The sequence below is a fragment of the Cornus florida genome, unplaced genomic scaffold (assembly GCF_030987335.1).
Source record: "Cornus florida cultivar Cherokee Brave unplaced genomic scaffold, ASM3098733v1 CherokeeBrave_3.0.0_Hap2_Chr02, whole genome shotgun sequence".
Taxonomy (NCBI): Eukaryota; Viridiplantae; Streptophyta; class Magnoliopsida; order Cornales; family Cornaceae; genus Cornus; species Cornus florida.
The window spans coordinates 8,038,691-8,057,949 of NW_026775572.1; the positions used below are offsets into that span (position 1 = coordinate 8,038,691).

General features: G+C 34.9%; 1 protein-coding gene across 3 annotated transcripts; it reads left to right on the forward strand.

Moving 5' to 3' along the window:
* Positions 1-2,810: 2,810 nt before the first annotated feature.
* LOC132293443 (DEAD-box ATP-dependent RNA helicase 57) lies at positions 2,811-11,093 on the forward strand. 3 transcript variants are annotated; one of them, XM_059790928.1, is made up of 13 exons: positions 2,811-3,101; positions 3,864-4,072; positions 4,176-4,302; positions 4,674-4,792; positions 4,936-5,027; positions 5,786-5,882; positions 6,126-6,206; positions 6,294-6,526; positions 7,569-7,763; positions 7,987-8,077; positions 8,588-8,710; positions 10,239-10,389; positions 10,631-11,093. In XM_059790928.1, the coding sequence occupies exons 2-13, from the start codon at positions 3,992-3,994 to the stop codon at positions 10,810-10,812; spliced, it is 1,572 nt and encodes a 523-aa protein (XP_059646911.1). In that variant the 5' UTR covers positions 2,811-3,101; positions 3,864-3,991; the 3' UTR covers positions 10,813-11,093. The 3 variants fall into 3 exon arrangements, with proteins under 3 accessions (XP_059646911.1, XP_059646913.1, XP_059646912.1); XM_059790930.1 differs by having other exon boundaries at positions 3,958-4,072; XM_059790929.1 differs by lacking the exon at positions 2,811-3,101 and having other exon boundaries at positions 3,108-4,072.
* Positions 11,094-19,259: the final 8,166 nt, after the last annotated feature.

Sequence of the window (19,259 nt, forward strand, 5' to 3'; positions counted from 1 at the left end):
TCATTTTATGTTTATGATTTTTTTGGTTGATGGTAAGTGCAGGACAAAAATCTTTGGTCTAGGTTTTTATTTTCAATTTCCTTTCCAAGAAATCAGATTCTATAGTATGGATGCATTCTTGCTTGGAACATGTTATATAAAACGACAGGTGGTGGTGTTACTCATATTATGTTGATGATGCCTGCGGGTCAGCAGTTGATCTTTTTAGACAGTCATCATCTCTACCTGATCAAACTTTTTATGTTTTTACCGGCGGCATCAGGGGGTGATCTCAGATTTCTTCGCAACTGCAGATGGTCTTTTTTGTTTGGGTCGGGTATCAAAAGGACTTCATGCGATATGGATGAATAATAATATATGGAGACTTGACTTGGATTCGCACACAAACTTCCAAAAATATTGTATATGTGTGTGTGTATATATATATATATATATATATTTTAGTGTACTCACACATAGGAAGCTCAAACCTTTAACTTCCCTTTGGATGGTAGAGGTCCAGTTAGGCCATTGATTTGTATTATGCAATATGGTATCAAACAAATGGATTTCAAATTCCATGCAATATGGTATCAAACTAATGGACTTCAAATGTCATTAACAATTGAAATATGATCCAAAGAAAAAAATCTCTATTTGATAGGGCTTCTTTCTATACCTATGGATTCTATTGGACCAGGAAGTGATATATTGAAAGAATCTTTTTGGTCTTCCAATATCAATAGATTGATTTTTTTCGCTCCTATATCTTACAAAAGGAAATTAAGACTGCACATAATCTAAGATTTTTTTTCTTCTTTTTTCTCATATTATGGATATCTTCAATCTCTATTTCCGTCCTAAAGCCGTTTACTGAGCGACTGAGTTCGCATCGAGAGATGTACTCCAAGCCCAACCTTGAGAACAACTATATCGTTTGCACATCCTTCCGAGGGCCCTCGTCAGTTGATTGCTCTTCTGGTTGCAACTAAGTACTATTATTTCTTATAAAAAGAATTTTAGGTGTTTGGCTATGATTACTTTTTGAAAAAAGGGGTAAATTTTCTCAAAATTTAAGCAAATTACACAGAAGTAGAGTTTTTGGTCTTTTATTAACTTGACCTATTTCAAGCATGTGTACTCAATGACCTTTGCCATTAATAAAAATTCAAAAAATGATTAAGTTGTCATTTTCTTGTGCTGAAAGACTTCAATAGCCTTATATTTTGACATATAATGACAAAAATATCATAAAATACCATTAAAATGCAAAGTATTAATTTTTATACTAATTTTATATTATTAAATTTTACAAAAATAAATTATTATTTTTTTGTTTGATTATTATCATTATTATTTTTTTTGAAAAAAAAAATAGATAAGGTAATATAGTGTTTACAAGATGGAGAAAAAATTAAAAGGGTAATAGAGTCTTTTGATTTGACAATTTTTTTTTTTTTAAAAAAAAAAAAAAAAGAATATGAAAGATATTTCACACTTTTAGACAAGTCAAAATAATAAAGGTCAGACGTTTATAATTTCTCCAAACCTCGATCAATGTAATTTTCCCTTAAAAAAATAAGAAGAATAAGTATATTATGTGTTTGGCATTATTGCCTGTTAATTTGTCTATGAACATTATTAATTAAAATACTTTTAATATTAATTTTACAATAAATTAGTCGCTCACTAGGGCTGCAAATGAACTGAACTGTTCATGAACACTAAGGACTCGGCTCGGGCTCGTTCGTTAAATGAATGAGCCAAGTTCGAGTCCCATTTATAGGCTTGTTTAGTAAACGAGTCGAGCCAAGCCTGAACAACATTAGGCTCAGCTCGTATGGGCTAGTGAACATGTGCTCGTTTAGGCTCATGAACAAGGCTAGCCCATATAAGTGAGTCCATTACAATTATACATGATAAGCCCATTTTTAAAACCATTACTACTATCTAAATAACAAAACCCAACCCATATTCATTTTAAAGACCCAACCCATTTATGTTAACAAATAAACCATATTCTACTTTCATTCTCTACCACGAACGAAGCATCAGGCGACATTGACATCGAGGGCGGGACTGGCACCGGCAACCCCTCTCATCTTCTCTATTCTCTTCTTTCCTTCTCTGCAATGATTCTCCCTTCATCGGCCACCCTTCAATATTTTATATTCTGATGACAACAATGGAAGAATAATGAAAATAATTATTAGCTATAGTTGATTTCAGAGAACCTAAAGGTATGCGTGTGTGTGTGTATACATATGCATAACTCAACACATTGATATATATGATATATTTGTGTTATATATATACACTAATTTGTTTTGTACTCCGTATTATATATACTTGTATGTATGTGTGCTGTGTATATATGGGTGCTACATATATATATGTGTGTGCGGGCACGCGCGCAGACAAGCACGAACTGAGCTGAGCCCAACCTTGTAGATTTTCTGACAAGTCGGCTCAAGCTTGGTTATTCTAGGCTCGCCCAACTCCGAACACCTCCCTGATTCTGGCGAGTCGAGCCCGAACATGCCAAGCAAGGGTGGATGTAGGGGTGGACACTTGAGCCCACCTAAAAAAAAAAAATTACTATACTAAATTTAGCCCAATCCAAAAAAAAAAAAATTTATTAATAGTATGAGCTCACTCAAGTTCAAGTCAACTCAATCACCACACAAAATTAAAGGCTTAAGTCAAATAAAGCCCAGGACCGACCCTGACCCAAGGTGACAAAGGTGGTCGCCTAAGGCCTCAAAATTTAGAGGCCCATGGATGATGGACCACCAGGAATTTTTTTAATTTTTTTTTAGGGCATATCATTACAGCCTCCCCAATCGCCTACATCTCTATTCTCGTTCTCAACTCTGAACTTGTCCTCTCTCTCTCTCTCTGCAAGACTGCAACTGCAAACTACAAAGCCTACAAGAATCAGAAGTTCAAAACCCACATCGGCATATCATTTCTCATTGTTCAAAAAATCAAAACCCATATCTTTCAGTTTCCATCGCCCGCTGTTCCAGTTTGGGTTCGCCGTTCGCAAGCTTCAGCCGCTGGCCCGTTGTCTCTCAACTCTCAAGCTTGCCCCCCCTCTCTCTCTCTGCAACTGCTAACTTGTATGTATGGGTTTTGTTTTAATTTTTTTTCTAAATCAACTAATCAAGGTCTGTAATTCTTGTTTTGCAAACTAAATCCTATTTGGTGAAATTTTTTATTATATAAATATATTTTTTTTACAATATAAAGTAACAAAATTTGCATTGCATTTTGAGGTAGTCATTGCATTTCATTTTGAGGTAATCACCGTAATCTACATTTTATTTCAGCAAAACAAATTTTTTTTTTTTTGTCAATTATGTCTACAAGAAAATTTGAATCTGGGCATGAAAAAAGAAAAAAAAAAATCTGAATTGGATTAGAAATATGCAGAGATTGAATCTGAAACAATTTTTATCTACATGCCAAGCTTTTTGAAGATGGAAATCTTTTCAGAACTAAAAAAAAAAAAATCATGACAAGAACTTTGACAAGCAAAAGTACTTAATATAGGGTAAAGCTCTAAAGTTACTTCTTGAAAATTAAAATACTTACAAAAGCATGCTTTTGAGTGAATTCCGTAGTGTTGGAAGGGGCTTGCCATGAACTACCTCACACTCTGCTTCCACTAGTAGATTCTCAAATAGGATTACTAAATTGGTCAAAAGAAGAGATAGGGTACTGAGTGGTGAATTGTTCGGAAATAAATTGGTAATTTTTTTTATCAATTACCCAAATAGGATTTTCTATGCCTTAATCAGTCAATTGTCTAAAGAAACATTGTTAATTAACTAAAATTGAATTAAACAATAGTTGATTTTGGTTGATATATTTTGATTTAGCCCACCCCGTTGAGAAATCCTGGATCCGCCCTTGATGCCAAGGCTCGGCTCGGTTCATTTGCAGCCCTATCGCTCACTCAGTATTTGGTGACAGATTGATACTAGAGTTTGGTTGTTGGTATTCAACAATGGAAAAGGGCACTTCTTTTCTATTCGCAGGGACTTCTTTCAACAGAAAGCGGTTCGCCAGAGATTTTGCAAGGTTCAAGGTAAGCCGGCTTAAACCCTCTGGTTGGTTCTCGAGAATTTTTTTGAAATAAGAACCTGAAACTTTGACATCTGATTTAGTTATCTAATACAATCTTTTTGTAGGAGGAGAAAGAAGAAATTGATGAATCAATTTCAAAGGAGATGCCAAGCGCGGTTGATACCAAAAACATTGAACTGGAACAGAAGACAATGCCGGTAAAGAAGAGAAAGAGGAAGGCAATGGTTTCAGGTAATTTCTTTCTGATTGATTTTGTTTGTTTGAGTATGTAATCGAAGTAATGTATCGAATATCAATAACAAGTATAACTCATTTCCCCAAACTATGAATATATTGTCAATATCTTTATTGTTTGAGTATGTAATCGATGTAATGTATCCAATATCAATAACAAGGATAACTCATTTCCCTAAACTATGAATATATTGTCAATATCTTAATTAAAAGATCGCAAAAATTAGTAAAAAGCACTGAAAATTCAAGTTATAAAATGTTGGCAAAACAGATATTATAATATTTTGTCAATATGGTTAATTGACAGATGGAAACCAATTTTCTACAAGCTAATTTAACTTTATTTGTTCTGTATTTGTTGATTTTAGAAACGGTAGAAGGTTTCAATGTCTTCAAAACATCGACATCAGAAGCTGTGACTGAAGAGAATGACCAGAATGACAAAAAGAGTTTAGATGGAAAGAAGGAACTGTACAGGCAAATGGAGGTTCTCTCCGTTTGATATCCCTCTCTGTCTCTGTCTCTGTCTCTGTCTCTTTCTCTCTATATATATATCTTTTTCTCTCTGTTCTTTCTCTCTGTATTTACGTCTTTATTTTCTTTCTATCTCCTCTGTCTTCATGAATTCAGCGGGATGCCCTTTTGCGGAAGAAGTATAACATTCATATTTATGGAAGTAACGTCCCCTCGCCTCTTCAGAATTTTATTGATTTAAGTTCAAGGTATTTCTTCAATCTTTTTCTCCATTTTGTAGTTTAGACCTATCAAGCATAGGGATGTCAAAATGGGTGGTATGGGGTACCCCTATCCCATACCTGTCCCACAAATAAAAAGATCTTCCCAATGGAATTGGGGCAACTCGATTACATATATTTCAAGAAAAAGCAATTCAAACTTGAACAAAAGTAAGATAAATTTTGTAAAAAATCTAAGTATAGACAAATACTTAACGATCACAATAACAAAAAAAAAATTGTTCAAATTTTAAATAATCATGTAAATGGAGAAAAAGAACATCATGAAAACAGAGAAAGAAAACTTATACCTAATAAAATTATATTTATTTGTATATTTATTATTAATTGGGGCGGGTTAAAATGGTTCAAACCTGTCTCGATAGGGGCGGGTTAAATTGACATCCATGATACTGATGTTATTTCAAGTACTTTATTTGAACCTTTTCTGGATCATTTATGTGCATTATATAATTTTTTTAAAATTAATATCATTTCATATCTTTTTTATTTTTTATTTTTTAAAAAATATATATGTATGGAGATTTTTTTCTTAGGCATGAATACAAAATGCTATTCTTCTTTAATCTTGTTTTCATAATCTTACATCATTTGCACTCATTAGGCATATTATTCCTTGCACGCTTTAAATAAACAAAATAATTCGTCTACTCCTTTCAGTGATAATTTCTGAGATTTTTTGATAGCAATTGTTATGGCTGAAGAATATATTTTTTCTTGTGTAGATATGGATGTAAACCATATCTATTACGGAATCTGGCAGAACTTGGATTTAGAGAGCCAACTCCAATTCAAAGGCAGGCTATTCCAGTGCTCCTATCTGTATGATATTCCTTTAAACTGTCCTTATCTCTATCTCTCTTTCATTCTTTTCTCTTTTCACCAAGTCATTCAAAATAAATGTGTCAATTTTATAGGCTATAACTTGGTTTGAATATTTTCCTCTTTTTACCCACCAAGAAATTAGGTCATTGTAATTTAATACTAGTTGCCGATTTAGTGTTTGAAGCCAATTTGGTTACTGTTGTCTTTTTCTGATGGCTAATTTTACCCTTTTGTGTAAAGGGGAGGGAATGCTTTGCTTGTGCTCCAACTGGTTCAGGCAAAACTTTGGCCTTCATCTGTCCTATGCTCATGAAGCTTAAGGTAATATCAGATGCTTTTGAACTTCTTTTGAGTAGGTCCGTTAATTTTGAAATCTTTTTGATGAACATTTTCCATATAATCAATCAGCATGCTTCAAAGGATGGTGTTCGTGCTGTTATCCTCTGTCCTACGCGAGAGTTAGCTGCTCAGACAACTAGAGAATGTAAGAAGCTGGCTAAGGGAAAGAAATTTTATATCAAGTTAATGACGAAACAACTTCTTAAAAGTGCTGATTTTTCAAAGTTACCATGTGACGTACTCATATCCACACCACTTCGCCTAGAGTTTGCTATTCGCAAGAGAAAGCTTGATCTAAGCAGGTATTATCTTATTATCTCTAGTTGATCTTAACTCTATCAAACTGGCAGAAACACCAGAACAATGAAAATTGTGATTGTTTGCCTTCAATAATGGTTCAAAGCAATATGTAAGCTGCATCATAAGTGATGAAAATGCCTGTCAACTTAGTTTTTTGAAATCATACAACAAAATCACATACTTCATATTTATGAATATAATGTAAATTTTCAAGCTAAAGTATCTTTAAACATACACACGTACTCATTAAACGATGTAGTAATGAAGTTTCAGCATTTTGTGCTCCAAGGCATATTCTGCTGAGTTCCACTTGATTCTTGATTTTATAACTAGCTTATTCAATCTGTTTGTTTAAAAATGACTATTAATAATTGATATTGTTAATCATCTGAACTTAAACCATGTGTATATGATTCTTGTTATTTTCAGAAACAACTGTTCCTGCTCGCATGTGTGAAAGGTTTCTATGAATTTAATATTGTTTGAAGTCCTGTCTCTGTTCATGTTATATTTAAGTTTTAAATTGCATACTATTGGAATCTAGAACTTAAAGATGTAATTCAAACTGTCAAACTCCTAGGCACTTTAAAGATCACTTTACAGTGTTGAATTACTCGGGTTAGTGGAAAGAGAGAGAATTTCAATATCTGTTTTCTGGGTCATGGACAGTCATAATGGCATTTTATGATTCCTTCTTAGGATCCAACTGAACAAAATAGAAAAAGAACTAGAAGGAAAGAAAATGGATTTTTTTTTTCACTCCCATATGAATTGTTTCAAACTCCTTTGACCTTAGAGGCAAGAATTGACAAACTCCCTACCTGTCTGTTTGGACTTGTAAATAATCATATGGCATGATTTGACTCCTTGGTTAACTTCTATTTCAAAGAAGTAAAAGTAGAATATAAAGGAGAAACATATCATGGTTTTTGTTACTGGAATGAAGTTTCAGGTGCTTGGTTACTTAGAAATTGGAAAGGACCAGCATCTGACAACACATAGTATTAGCATTAGAATGCGTTCATACTTTCAGTGTTGTTGCAGGGTTGAGTACCTTGTCCTGGATGAATCTGATAAGCTGTTTGAGCTCGGTTTGGTGGGGCAGGTTGATTTTGTGGTGAAAGCATGCTCAAATCCTTCTATTATACGTTCATTGTTCAGTGCTACTTTACCCGATTCAGTTGAGGAACTTGCACGCTCAATAATGCATGATGCTGTTAGAGTTATTATTGGCAGGAAGTAAGTATTAGATGACTTTGTCATGAAAGCGTACAGCAACTCCCTAAATTATAATTATTACTATGTATTTATTTATTTTTAATTAGGCCTTTCTGGTTGAAAACCGTAGTGGGGTTATCAACATTTTGTGAATGGAAAAAGTACAATGACTCTTCTCCACTATATTTGCTGTCTTATTTGATATTTTATGATTAAATATCTGCGCATTTGGAAATTTGAACAGGAATTCTGCTTCTGAATTAGTAAAGCAGAAACTAGTTTTTGTTGGAAGTGAAGAAGGGAAGCTTCTTGCACTCCGTCAAAGCTTTGCAGAGGTATGCTTTTTATATGCATGTGGTGGAGAGCATGTCTTCTCACTATCACTGTCACTATGATTATTATCTACAAATTAGATCATCTGCTGAAAGCAGCGAATAAAATGTGAATGCATGTGTAGTAGAATTGTGAGGTCAAAAACCACTTCACCCAGCCTAGGAGGGTTGGTATTCCTATTTGTTCTGTTCTACCAATGATTTGAAGGAACTGCGGAGCTATTGACTACATGATTTGTGAAACATATTCTTTGACCCATTTATACGAAGGATATTTTGTGCCCTCAGTTTTGAGAGAGAGGGAGAGACTCATTCTTCTTCTTGACTTCACTCGCCCATGAAAGTGGAATTGGCTCACATCTCTTGGTTGTGATGGCAAGGCTTCATTCAAACCTGTTAACCATATCATTTGCAGCACTTCTAGCTTGAACCTGCTATTGATTAGTGTGTGAAAATGATGAGTTTTTATTTTATTTATTTACATTTTGGGTGGTTTCTCATTTTCACCAACAGAGTCTGAATGCCCCAGTACTAGTTTTTGTTCAAAGCAAGGAACGGGCAAAGGAGCTTCACAGGGAATTGGCATTCGGCGACTTACGAGTTGATGTTATACATTCTGATCTCTCCCAAATACAGGTAATCTCAGCATCTTTTGTTGTTGAATAGCATTTTATCACCAAGTGTACTTGCATACCTTCCCGGTGAAGGTTATATGTAAGCAAAAATCTAGTACCGACTAGCGAGTTAAAAAATAAAAAAAGGACTTGCGCTGTTGTTATATGACCTGCAAGTGGAAGACTGGGCTGGATTGTTAGTGGGTCTCCCAAGGGGATCCCACGCACGAAATTGGTATGGTGTTTAGATTATTTAGATTGTTAATGGGTCTCCCAAGGGGATCCCACGCATGAAATTGGTATGGTGGTTATATTATTTAGGGAATGGACTTAACAATGCTTATCAAACTCCAACACTATCCCTCAGGTGCAACCCCGCCTTAAATTTGGCGAGACAAATAGTTCAAATCAAGACCAGAACAATGTGCAAGCTTGCACACTAAATCAGGAAACAAACACATATATGGAGACTTGAATGCAATGCTTCCCAGAACTTAAGTTTTAATACCATGTTAGACTATCAATTGCTTAAAAGCTTAAGCTGTTAGAGAATGGAACAGGCATTGTATAACAAGCTCCAGCAATGGTGACTTTCGATCCTCTGTCTAGTCACTTCTAATGGCTAATAAGTGCCTGACCAAGTTTTTCATACGAGGTGGTCATCTGGTCGTGCTTTTAAGAGTGCAATGAAACATGCATTGTGATAGATTAGATCTATCTCAAACTTAACTTGTTTATTAGTTGGATTGAAAAACAAATTTTAATCAGGTCGCCTGAGCTTTTGGTTAATCAATCCATTCTCTGTAAATTGTCCTTTAATTATATCTGAAGTAGCATGTGAGAGTATGTCATCCATCAATTGACATCAATGGTAGAAGCCTCTTTTTTCTTCCCCTTACAAATAATAGCCTATTGAACTGTGAGAACCTTTTGAAATGTGAGAAATCACTTAAGGTGGCTGTGTTTGGTGACCACATTGGTTAATGACCTTTTCCTGACTTAAGGTTGCTGTGTCTACGTGATGAGAGCTTTAGTTTTGTTTGGAATAGGCTTCTTAGCCTTTTTTATTTTTTAAAGTAAAATAGTTTCTCCAGAATCCAAACCGCTTGTAGGAAACAACAAATTTATTATTATTATTATTAAATTTTTTTTTTTGGTGCACTTCTAGAAGAACCATCAAAAGACATTGTGTCTAGCACCTCCAACCAAAGCTAATATTTTTATTAATGAGTTCCATTTGTTCAATTATATAAACTGTCCTTGGAATAATGGTTGAGTCACAAGCGGCGGACATATAGAGTCTCTCTAATACTGTAAACGAGTTGTCTATAATTGTAGCGCTTTGGATTGAGGTCCCTTTTCCTCCTGGTCCCGGTGCATTAAATTCCTAGATCTTTGAATTGGATACCAGTTTTCTGATTTTATTTTATTTTGCTCCAACCCTAACCCTTGTTCATATGTTGCAAAATGTTTTTCAAGTTACCATCGATCATAATTTTCCTACCACCGCCTTAGCTTGATCAATGCTGTTATTTTTTGATTAAATACAGCGAGAAAATGCTGTTGATGGGTTCAGAGCTGGTAAAACTTGGATTTTGATTGCCACTGATGTTATTGCCCGGGGTATGGATTTTAAAGGTGTCAACTGTGTGATTAATTATGATTTCCCAGATTCTGCTGCCGCATACATACACAGGATTGGTATGTTAATCACAACCATTCACTTCTTAGCTGATGCATTTTAGAAATGTGATTACTAGATCTCCTTAACAAAACAAAGCATGATTTATTTACTTATCTTTTTTGAGAAACACTGATAAGCTTTTTATGGGGCACTTGTCTCCGACTCATTTTTTTTCCCCTTCTGTTTTTTTGTTCTTTTTTCCTGTTTATCCTGTGTTTTGGGTGGTAACTGAAGCCAAGTTTCTTCCTCTTTACATAGGTCGCACTGGCAGAGCAGGGAGGAGTGGAGAAGCTATAACTTTATACACACAAGCTGATGTTCCATTTCTGCGTAACATAGCCAATGTAATTTCAGCATCTGGCTGTGAGGTTCCACCTTGGATCTTGTCCTTGCCAAAACGAAAGTGGAAGAAGCACAGGCCAGAAAGAGATTCTATATAAACCGCACCAAAAGATTAAAAAGAATTAGTTAGTAGTAATATAGGCTTGTGTTGACATTGGAGAAATTTTCCATCGAGTTCTCCTGTTAATTAATTTCACTCCAATTTAAACAATCCACTGTCTGTAATCTATGTTAGTTGAAAATGAAAGTGATAGCCTATTTCTTTTGTCCTGATTGATGAGTTTGGGATAGGAAATGAGTCTTAGATCGACCAGTGTTCTATGTTTGTATCTTTGTATTGCATCTTGCTGATCTGATAAGCTTTTTTACGAAAACTTTAGCTCAAAGTGCGAACTTAAATTGTTTTCTGACCAACTTGGGTGCATTAAGTCTGCAGGAAACTGAGGATTGGAGTCATTATAACATGATTATGATACTGGTAACAGGGGTTGCACTATAATGACCAAAGAAAGGATCAAACATGATTAAATTTATTCTGGGGCATCTGAATTGAATAAGATTGTTTGAACTTATTAGGGGATAATTTACTTTTGACAGGCTTTTTCGAAGTGTTTTATTTCAGGGTTTATTTATGCATTGATTATGTTCATTAAAAGTTCAGCTTGTGTTCGTGGTGTTGATAAAAGTTCTGCTCATGTTCCTTAATCACATAATCACAGCTTAATTTCCTACCATAATCGTGTTTATTAAATTGAGCTTCAACAATCTGTAGCTCAATTTTCTACTATAAACTTGTTAATTGTGACATAGCAGGGGGAAAGAGTTTGGAGAAATATATGAAGGAAATTTAAATTCAACAATTACAAACTCTTTGAAGAACTAAATTCAAAGTTTAGTTTGGTTTGTGTAGCTTCATATTTTGTAGCACTGGGACAATTTTTTAAATATATATATATATATGTATTGAAATTTACATGCTAAATTGTGTCAGTTTGCTACAATTTGTTGAAAGCTTGGCACGGGTTCAAGTTAAATTTGAATTAGTCCACGAACAAAGAAATTGAATTATAGCAATCCGAAGTTCAACTAAAGTTAGCTCCTTAATCTGAACATAGCATACTATTTTTTTGTTCGGTGGAGGGAAAGTTAACAACCTCCTCTGTTTAAATTTATTTTTATTATTATAGTTAATAATTTATCACTAGATATAATACCACACTTTATAGGGATGAAAATTTGATGGGTCACCTTCCTTCTTACATAATGTCACGGACTTGGACCTTTCCAATCTCACGTGCAACCTTAAACACTTTTAAGCTCCCTAGAAGCGCTAAGTCAGCCTACCTGAGTGTGCTAGCTTAGTGAAGACTAAGGCTAGACAAGTGTTTGCTTATAAGTATGTGTATGTAGGAAGAGATTAGGCAAGTGAGCAAGAGAGTTTGGAAATGTATAGAACTTGTATTGCTTACAAGGAGAAGATTACAACTTTGTTGCTTGGTGAGGAGCAAATGAACTCCCACCTCCTATTTATAGGCCTTTGGTCCTTACAAGAACATTCTAGATGTGTACAAATGTGTGACCTAGAATGAGTGTCTAAAACCCTCCAAAGAACTATCTACACAATTCTAGAACTATATACAATGTACAAGACAAGTTTAGAGAATTTTATACAACTCTAGACAAGTCCAGAAAATGCTAGACAACTCTACACTAATCTAGAGAATTCCGGAAAGTTCCATACTTGTGTAGAGAAGTCTAGAAAGCTCTCGGTCCATGCAGGCTGTCATGTCATCGTCTGCTGGGAGTCTGCGTGGCGCCTGCGTGGTGTAGCTTCTTAGTTGCGGGGCGTGACATTCTCTCCCACTTAAGCTCGCGACACTCTTGTCGCGTCTTCTTGCTTGAACCGCTGGATATGCTCTGCGAACTGCCAAAGTATATCTTCATGCTGCCAGCTCGCTTCGCTATCTGGCAGGTTCTTCCATTTCACTAAATACTCTATATACTTGGGCACGCCTCTCCTGCTCATCACACAATCCGCAAGGATGCAATCAACTTCCTTATTGAAGGATGTGACAACGGCCGTGGGTGCCCTCTGCGATATGCCCCGAGTAAGGTTTTCCGTGTCTTTATGATAAGGCTTGAGCATGCTGACATGGAAGACTGGATGTATCCTCAACTTGGGTGGAAGCTCCACCATGTAGGAGACCTTGCCCACCGGCATGACAATGGGGAATGGACCCTCATACTTCCTTACTAACCCCTTATGCACGCTCCAGAAGGACTCAAATTGTTGGGGTAATAGCTTAACCATCACCTAGTCTCCCACTATGTACTCCACCCGTCTTCGCTTGGTGTCGGCCCATTTTTTCATCTTCTTTGCCGCCTTATCAAGGTACGCCCTAGACAAGTCGGACTGCTCGTGCCACCTCTTGGCAAATTTGTAGGCTGCCGGACTTTTACCACTGCAAGTAGAAGCAATGGCGTTGGGTGTCATAGGTTGCCGTCCGGTAACAACCTCAAATGGACTGTGATTGGTAGTCTCACTTCGCTGTAAGTTGTAAGAAAACTATGCCACCCCAAGGAGTTTGGCCCAATCTCATTCAGATATTGGAGGATATGCTACGGGCTTGTATCTTGGATTTCGGAGGTAGTTGGGAGGACTACTTACCTTTGGTTGAGTTTGCCTACAACAACAGTTATCAAACCATTATTGGCATAGCACCTTTTGAGGCGTTGTATGGCAGACCTTGCAGATTACCAGTTTGTTGGACCGAGGTCGGTGATACCGTTGCCTTGGACCCCGACATTGTCATCGAGACTATAGAGAAAATCAAGTTGATTCGCAACGATTGGCTACTGCACAGAGCAGACAGAAGAGTTACACTGACAGGAGGAAACGATCCTTGTCTTTTGAGGTAGGGGACCATGTATTTCTTAAGATTTCTCCGCGCAAGGGAATTCTGATATTTCGACAGACGGGCAAGTTGTCTTCTAGGTTCATTGGACCGTTTGAGATTTTGGAACGCGTCGGTGAAGTTGCTTATCATTTGGCGTTGCCGCTAGAATTGGATAGGGTTCCTGACGTCTTTCATGTTTCTATGCTAAGGAAGTATGAGCCGGATCCACCTCATGTTTTACGATGGATAAATGTCGTTATTGATGAAGATGTAACCTATGAGGAAGGTCCAGTCCAGATTCTTGATTCACGGAAACAGGTCTTGTGGACAAGACCATTCCATTGGTTAAGGTCTTTTGGAGACACCAAGGCGTTGAGGAAGCTTCCTGGGAGCTCGAGCAGGAGGTTCGCTCTCGGTATCCCCACTTGTTCTCTTTTTCAGGTATGATTTGATTTCGGGGATGAAATCATTTTAAGGATGGTAGGTTGTAATGACCCGGTCATTTTCTTCCTTTTTTTTTTTTTGGTAATTTTTTTTTTCGTCTTTTTCCCTATTTTGTCTTTTTCTCGTTTATCATTTTTCCTTGCATAACCTCACTTTTTGTACTCGGAGTTGATTCCGGCTTTGCATATATCCATGATATTAAATTTTCATGATATCTACATTTTTACTTTTGTAGAAAAACATGCTAGATGTTTACTTTTCTTGTAAAAGATATGGATGCATAACTTTTTGGTAATATTCTTGACTTTTGAGGTTTTAGTGTAATTATGAAAAGTAATTGTTTTTCATCTTATGGACCATTTTGCAATTTAATTTGGAAGATATTTTCAAAAAGGACCTTTTGCAATTTTCAAAAAATGTGACAAATGTCACATTCTCATGGTGCCACTTGTTGGCATTGAGGTGGGGAGACTTGGAGGCATAATCTCTTGACACATGGAGGATGGAGATTCACCCATTTGTTGGCCTAGGATTGGACCACTTGTTGGCTTAGATGGTTGACAAGTGTAGGCTTAGGATGAAGCCTAGGAAGGAGCATTGGATTTGTGACAAGTGTAGGCATGAAATTAAGCCTTGCATTGTGTGTGTGTGAGAGGTAGTGCAAGAGCACCTAGTGAGTGGAGGATTCCACCACTTTTAACTTAGGGTTTTCATATTTTATTTCATTCATCTCTTTCCTCTCAAGAACCCTAACCTAGCCACCATTGAAGTAAAACTTGGTTTAAAGTTTTAAACTTCATTTTGGCCTCCTTCCACTCACCTTAGACTTAAAACTTTGGAATACTTTTGCTTCCTCTCACTCTCCTCTACATAACCCTAGAAGGAAAATTTGAAATTCCTTTGTTTTCCTTGGATTCAAGAGGAACAATCCTCTTGTGAGGTAGGGGGTGTTCTAAGTTATGTTTTTGATATTTTATATGTTTTATAACATGGTTTATAGGTATTACATGCATTTAATCTAAGATTTTAAGTTAATAACTAATGGTACCTTACATGAAATTAAGTTAGGACTTGATTTTTGGAAAGGCCATGACTTAATTCATAACTTACCTAAATTTGAAGTTGTATAGGTTTGTTTTGAAATCTCGAGACATTAGTCAATTAATTAAATTAATTTTTATTTACATGTTTCCATGATTTAAATTAAGTTTTGAAGGGATATATGTAATGATCATGATAAGTTCTTTAACATATATTATTGAGGGTATTTAGATGAGAAATGAAATCTAGAGAAATTAATTGTTTTGTTTAATTACTTTTTATCCTTGTTGTATCAATGATTTGGGTATGTATTTTATGAAGATTGCATGTTTAATCATGATTTTAGACTTATACTATAATTGTGAGATTGCGTTCTTAATATTGAAGGATATTATTATAACATGTGACAAGTTGTATAGTAATTATTCAACAATTTGCATGCCATTGTAGTAATGAACTAAAGCATGTATTGTGTTTTCAAGAATTGGTTTGTGCATGGTAGATGGCTTTACATTGTATATATATGTTATGTTAATACATATATGTTGTTGCACAAATTGTTGATCTTGGAAACTTAGGATGTCGTTGTTATGACTAAAGCTAGGGCATGGTTTTAGTACGCGGGATTGTCTCTCTACAAGTCTAGTGCGCACATAGGGAGGTTACCCATGGGCTAGTAACCCTAAAATAATTATGGTGTCGGTTTGATCCGGCGTGATGTCCAAGTTTCCACTTTGATTTGATTTCGTACTTTAATTTCCAAGTTGATAACTTTGTGAAATTGTATCTCATTATGCTATGTTAAAAGTTCCAATGTCATTTTAATAGCATGGATTAAATTCTATTGAATTGCAAACTTTGTAATAAGTGAAACTTATGCATGTTCATTCCCTACGAGTAAACTTGTTTATTCACCTCAAAGTTACCGGGTGTTTTTCAGGTAAAGAAGTATTATTGTGGGATGCACAACACTCTTAGACTTGCTAGATTTTTTGGAGTATTTTTGGTGACATTGAATATGCACTTGTTAGCATATCATGATCATTTTTGGTGTATTGTATAAAAACTTGTATTTATTGTTCAAGCCATGTAATGTGCACTTAAGTGCACCTTTTGATACTCTTTGGATGTGTGTGTAATGAGACCAAGGGACAAGCATGTTTACTTTAGTACTTGTACTCATTTGGCACTATATTTTACTTCAAAAGCGTATTTTAACTAACTTAGAGGTTTGGCATATGAAATTCTTGTAATTAATATGTATAAGGCCATGAGTTATTGTAATACATTCGATTATCCATATTAAGGTTATTGACATGTTCACATACTCAAATCTCATTGAAAATCAGTTTTAAACTTTCATTTTTGAACCAATCCATGAGAGGATTTGAAGCATGGGTTGAACCTTAACACATTTGGCATATAGCAGGTCCTTTAGCAGCTTTTCGAGGTGTTTCGGTTGACCGATGGCGCTTGGAAACTTTAATGCACAATAAATCACCCATTCCAGTAGCCATTTTCGCTGTTTGGGTCCATTTCGGTTGACCGATGGCTTATTTCGGTCTACTGAAGTGACCTTCCCTCAAAAACATGTTTTCAGCAAAATTTCTGTCCAGTTCGATCATCCGAAACTCCAGTTCGGTCGACCGAAATAGCACCCATACATAGTAGCCTTCAGTTTTGTATCAACACTGTTGTTCCTACTTTAAACGGCCACAACTTCTTCATTTCTAACCCAAATAGGGTGATTCTTGAGCCTAAACTCAAGGATTTTGAGTCAGCTTTCCAACGATACCAATTCTATTCTCAGATTCAAATCATAGTGAGAGTTATTCATATTTTAGTGAGAGGGTGTCTATTTTTACTTAAACTGGGAAATGACGTTTTGTGGGATTCTTGTCTAAAATTCTTAAAACCTTTTGAAATGTTGTGAAATGATTAGTTTAGGTTCTTTAGACCTCATTTGACTTGCTTGGAGTCATATTTCCTTCCTTATTTGTAAACTGACGATTTTGCCCTTAATTAATGAATTTTTACCCGTTTTGACTTTTGCTTGCTATTTCGCTTTCTTTAAGTTTTGTGACTTTATCGAAGGTCACATTGGTGCCCTAGGGGTAATTTATATCTCTAGAGGCCTTGGTTTATCTTTTGCTTTCGCATCTGGATCCGTTAACAGGTCAATCATCGGCTCATCACTGACCCACCGGGTTAAATAAAAACTTGGGTCATTACATCTTGCAGGAATCGTCACCGGCTCCTGAGCGTGCAGATTTTTGCATCAATAATAATAATAATAAATCCCCAAATGTATAGTTTTTCCAAAACAAGCATCCACTCGATATATATATATATATATATATATATATATATATATTAACATACACAATTACACACACACACACACATTTATATACACCTTTTCATAGCCATAATTCTATGTAACTTATCTAGGCTTTCTCCAATTAGACCAAACACATTCATTTGGGTCAAATAACTCCAAGCCTAACCCATGATTAATTAAAATAAAATAAACTAATTAATTAAATAAACAAATTACACATAAACAAATAATGACAAGTAATGCACATTAAATAATTTAAAACAACCTAATTAACCAAATTAATCAAATAACCATTTAATCATTTAATAAAAATAATTAACCAAATAAAATAATTAACAATGCAATTAAAATAATAAATTAAATGCTCTAAAAATTAGGGGTATTACAGGAGGTGACATTGACACTCTACTTTTCTACGTTTGCACTCTAATCTAAAATGAAACGATTCTTCTAAACCTAACTTTACAAGTGACTAATTATTTATTTTCAAATGATACAACTACCCTTCTAAATATAACTAGTCTCCCTCTTTCTCTCTCTCTCTCTTTCTCCCACCGTTAATATTTTGGGTCTCTTTTGACAGCCCTGGGTCCAAAAATTAAAAAAAATGTATAAATAAATTATCTGATTTGATAGTAGCCAAAAAAAAAAGAAAAAGAAAAAGTGGAACAAAAAAAATTATCTCTTGAATAAATTATCTATTTTGATAGGACTAAAAAATACAAAAAATACAAAAACAACAAAGAACCTGAAAAGAAAAAAAATTTTATATCAATTGAATAATTATCTATCTTGACAAGATAAAAAATAAAAAAAAAGGTAAAAAAAATTTAAAGTTTATAGTATAAAGGACTATTATGGTATTTTAAAATTAGAGATGGTGCATTAACGAGTTTAGGGACTTTTGTTGTTATTTTATTTATAAGAAAAAAGCAAGTGGAGTGCAAATGTAGAAAAGTGAACAGGGAATATAGTCTCCTTATAATTAAATTATTAATTATTTATTAATGAGATTTATTTATTGTGTACTTACAATTTATTAGTTATCTAATACTCCATGTATCCCATTTTAAATGTCCCTTTTTGGGAGTCTACTTTTTTAAGATGACGATTTTTATAATTTATATTATATTAAGAGTGAATAAATTATCAAATTTATCCTGAGTGCGTCCACACTGATGTGATTGTTTATTTCTTATAAGTTCAAATGCAAGAAGGTTAAATTCATAACACGGAAGTACTGATTTCTAATTTGATTCTCTCAAAAGGAAATAAACGAAATTTGAAAAACAAAAGTAGCTTAGTGCAAAAATAGATGAAGTTGGGTAGAAAGGGCATTTTCATCTTTATTTTATATTAACATAAAGTTAAGTATGTCATTTCACAACAATGACGGAAATCCTGTGTCTATTGAAATAATGTGCCATTTTTTTCATTTTAAAATGAGTAGTTCAGAAATGACTACGTCACCCATGTTTGGAATGCATAGAAGAAAAATATTAGTATGCATTATAGAAAAATATTGATATGCACCTTATAAAAATGTTGAAATGTACTTTTACTCATAAAAATGAAAAAAAATAGATTACTGTAAAATAGAAAGGATCTTTGTCCCTGTGGTTATAAAGGCTCGCTACACACTTGAATGGTAAAATAAGAATTACATTTTGTTTTTTTATTACATCAGCTTCTAGAGACGTTGACTTAGCGTAGAGTTGCAAAATTTGACTAATGAGCATCAGTGGAGTTGAGGTGGGACAATAAAATAGTGAGATAATCTTCAACGTTTAACATGAAGCCGGCAAAGTAGACTTGACTTCTG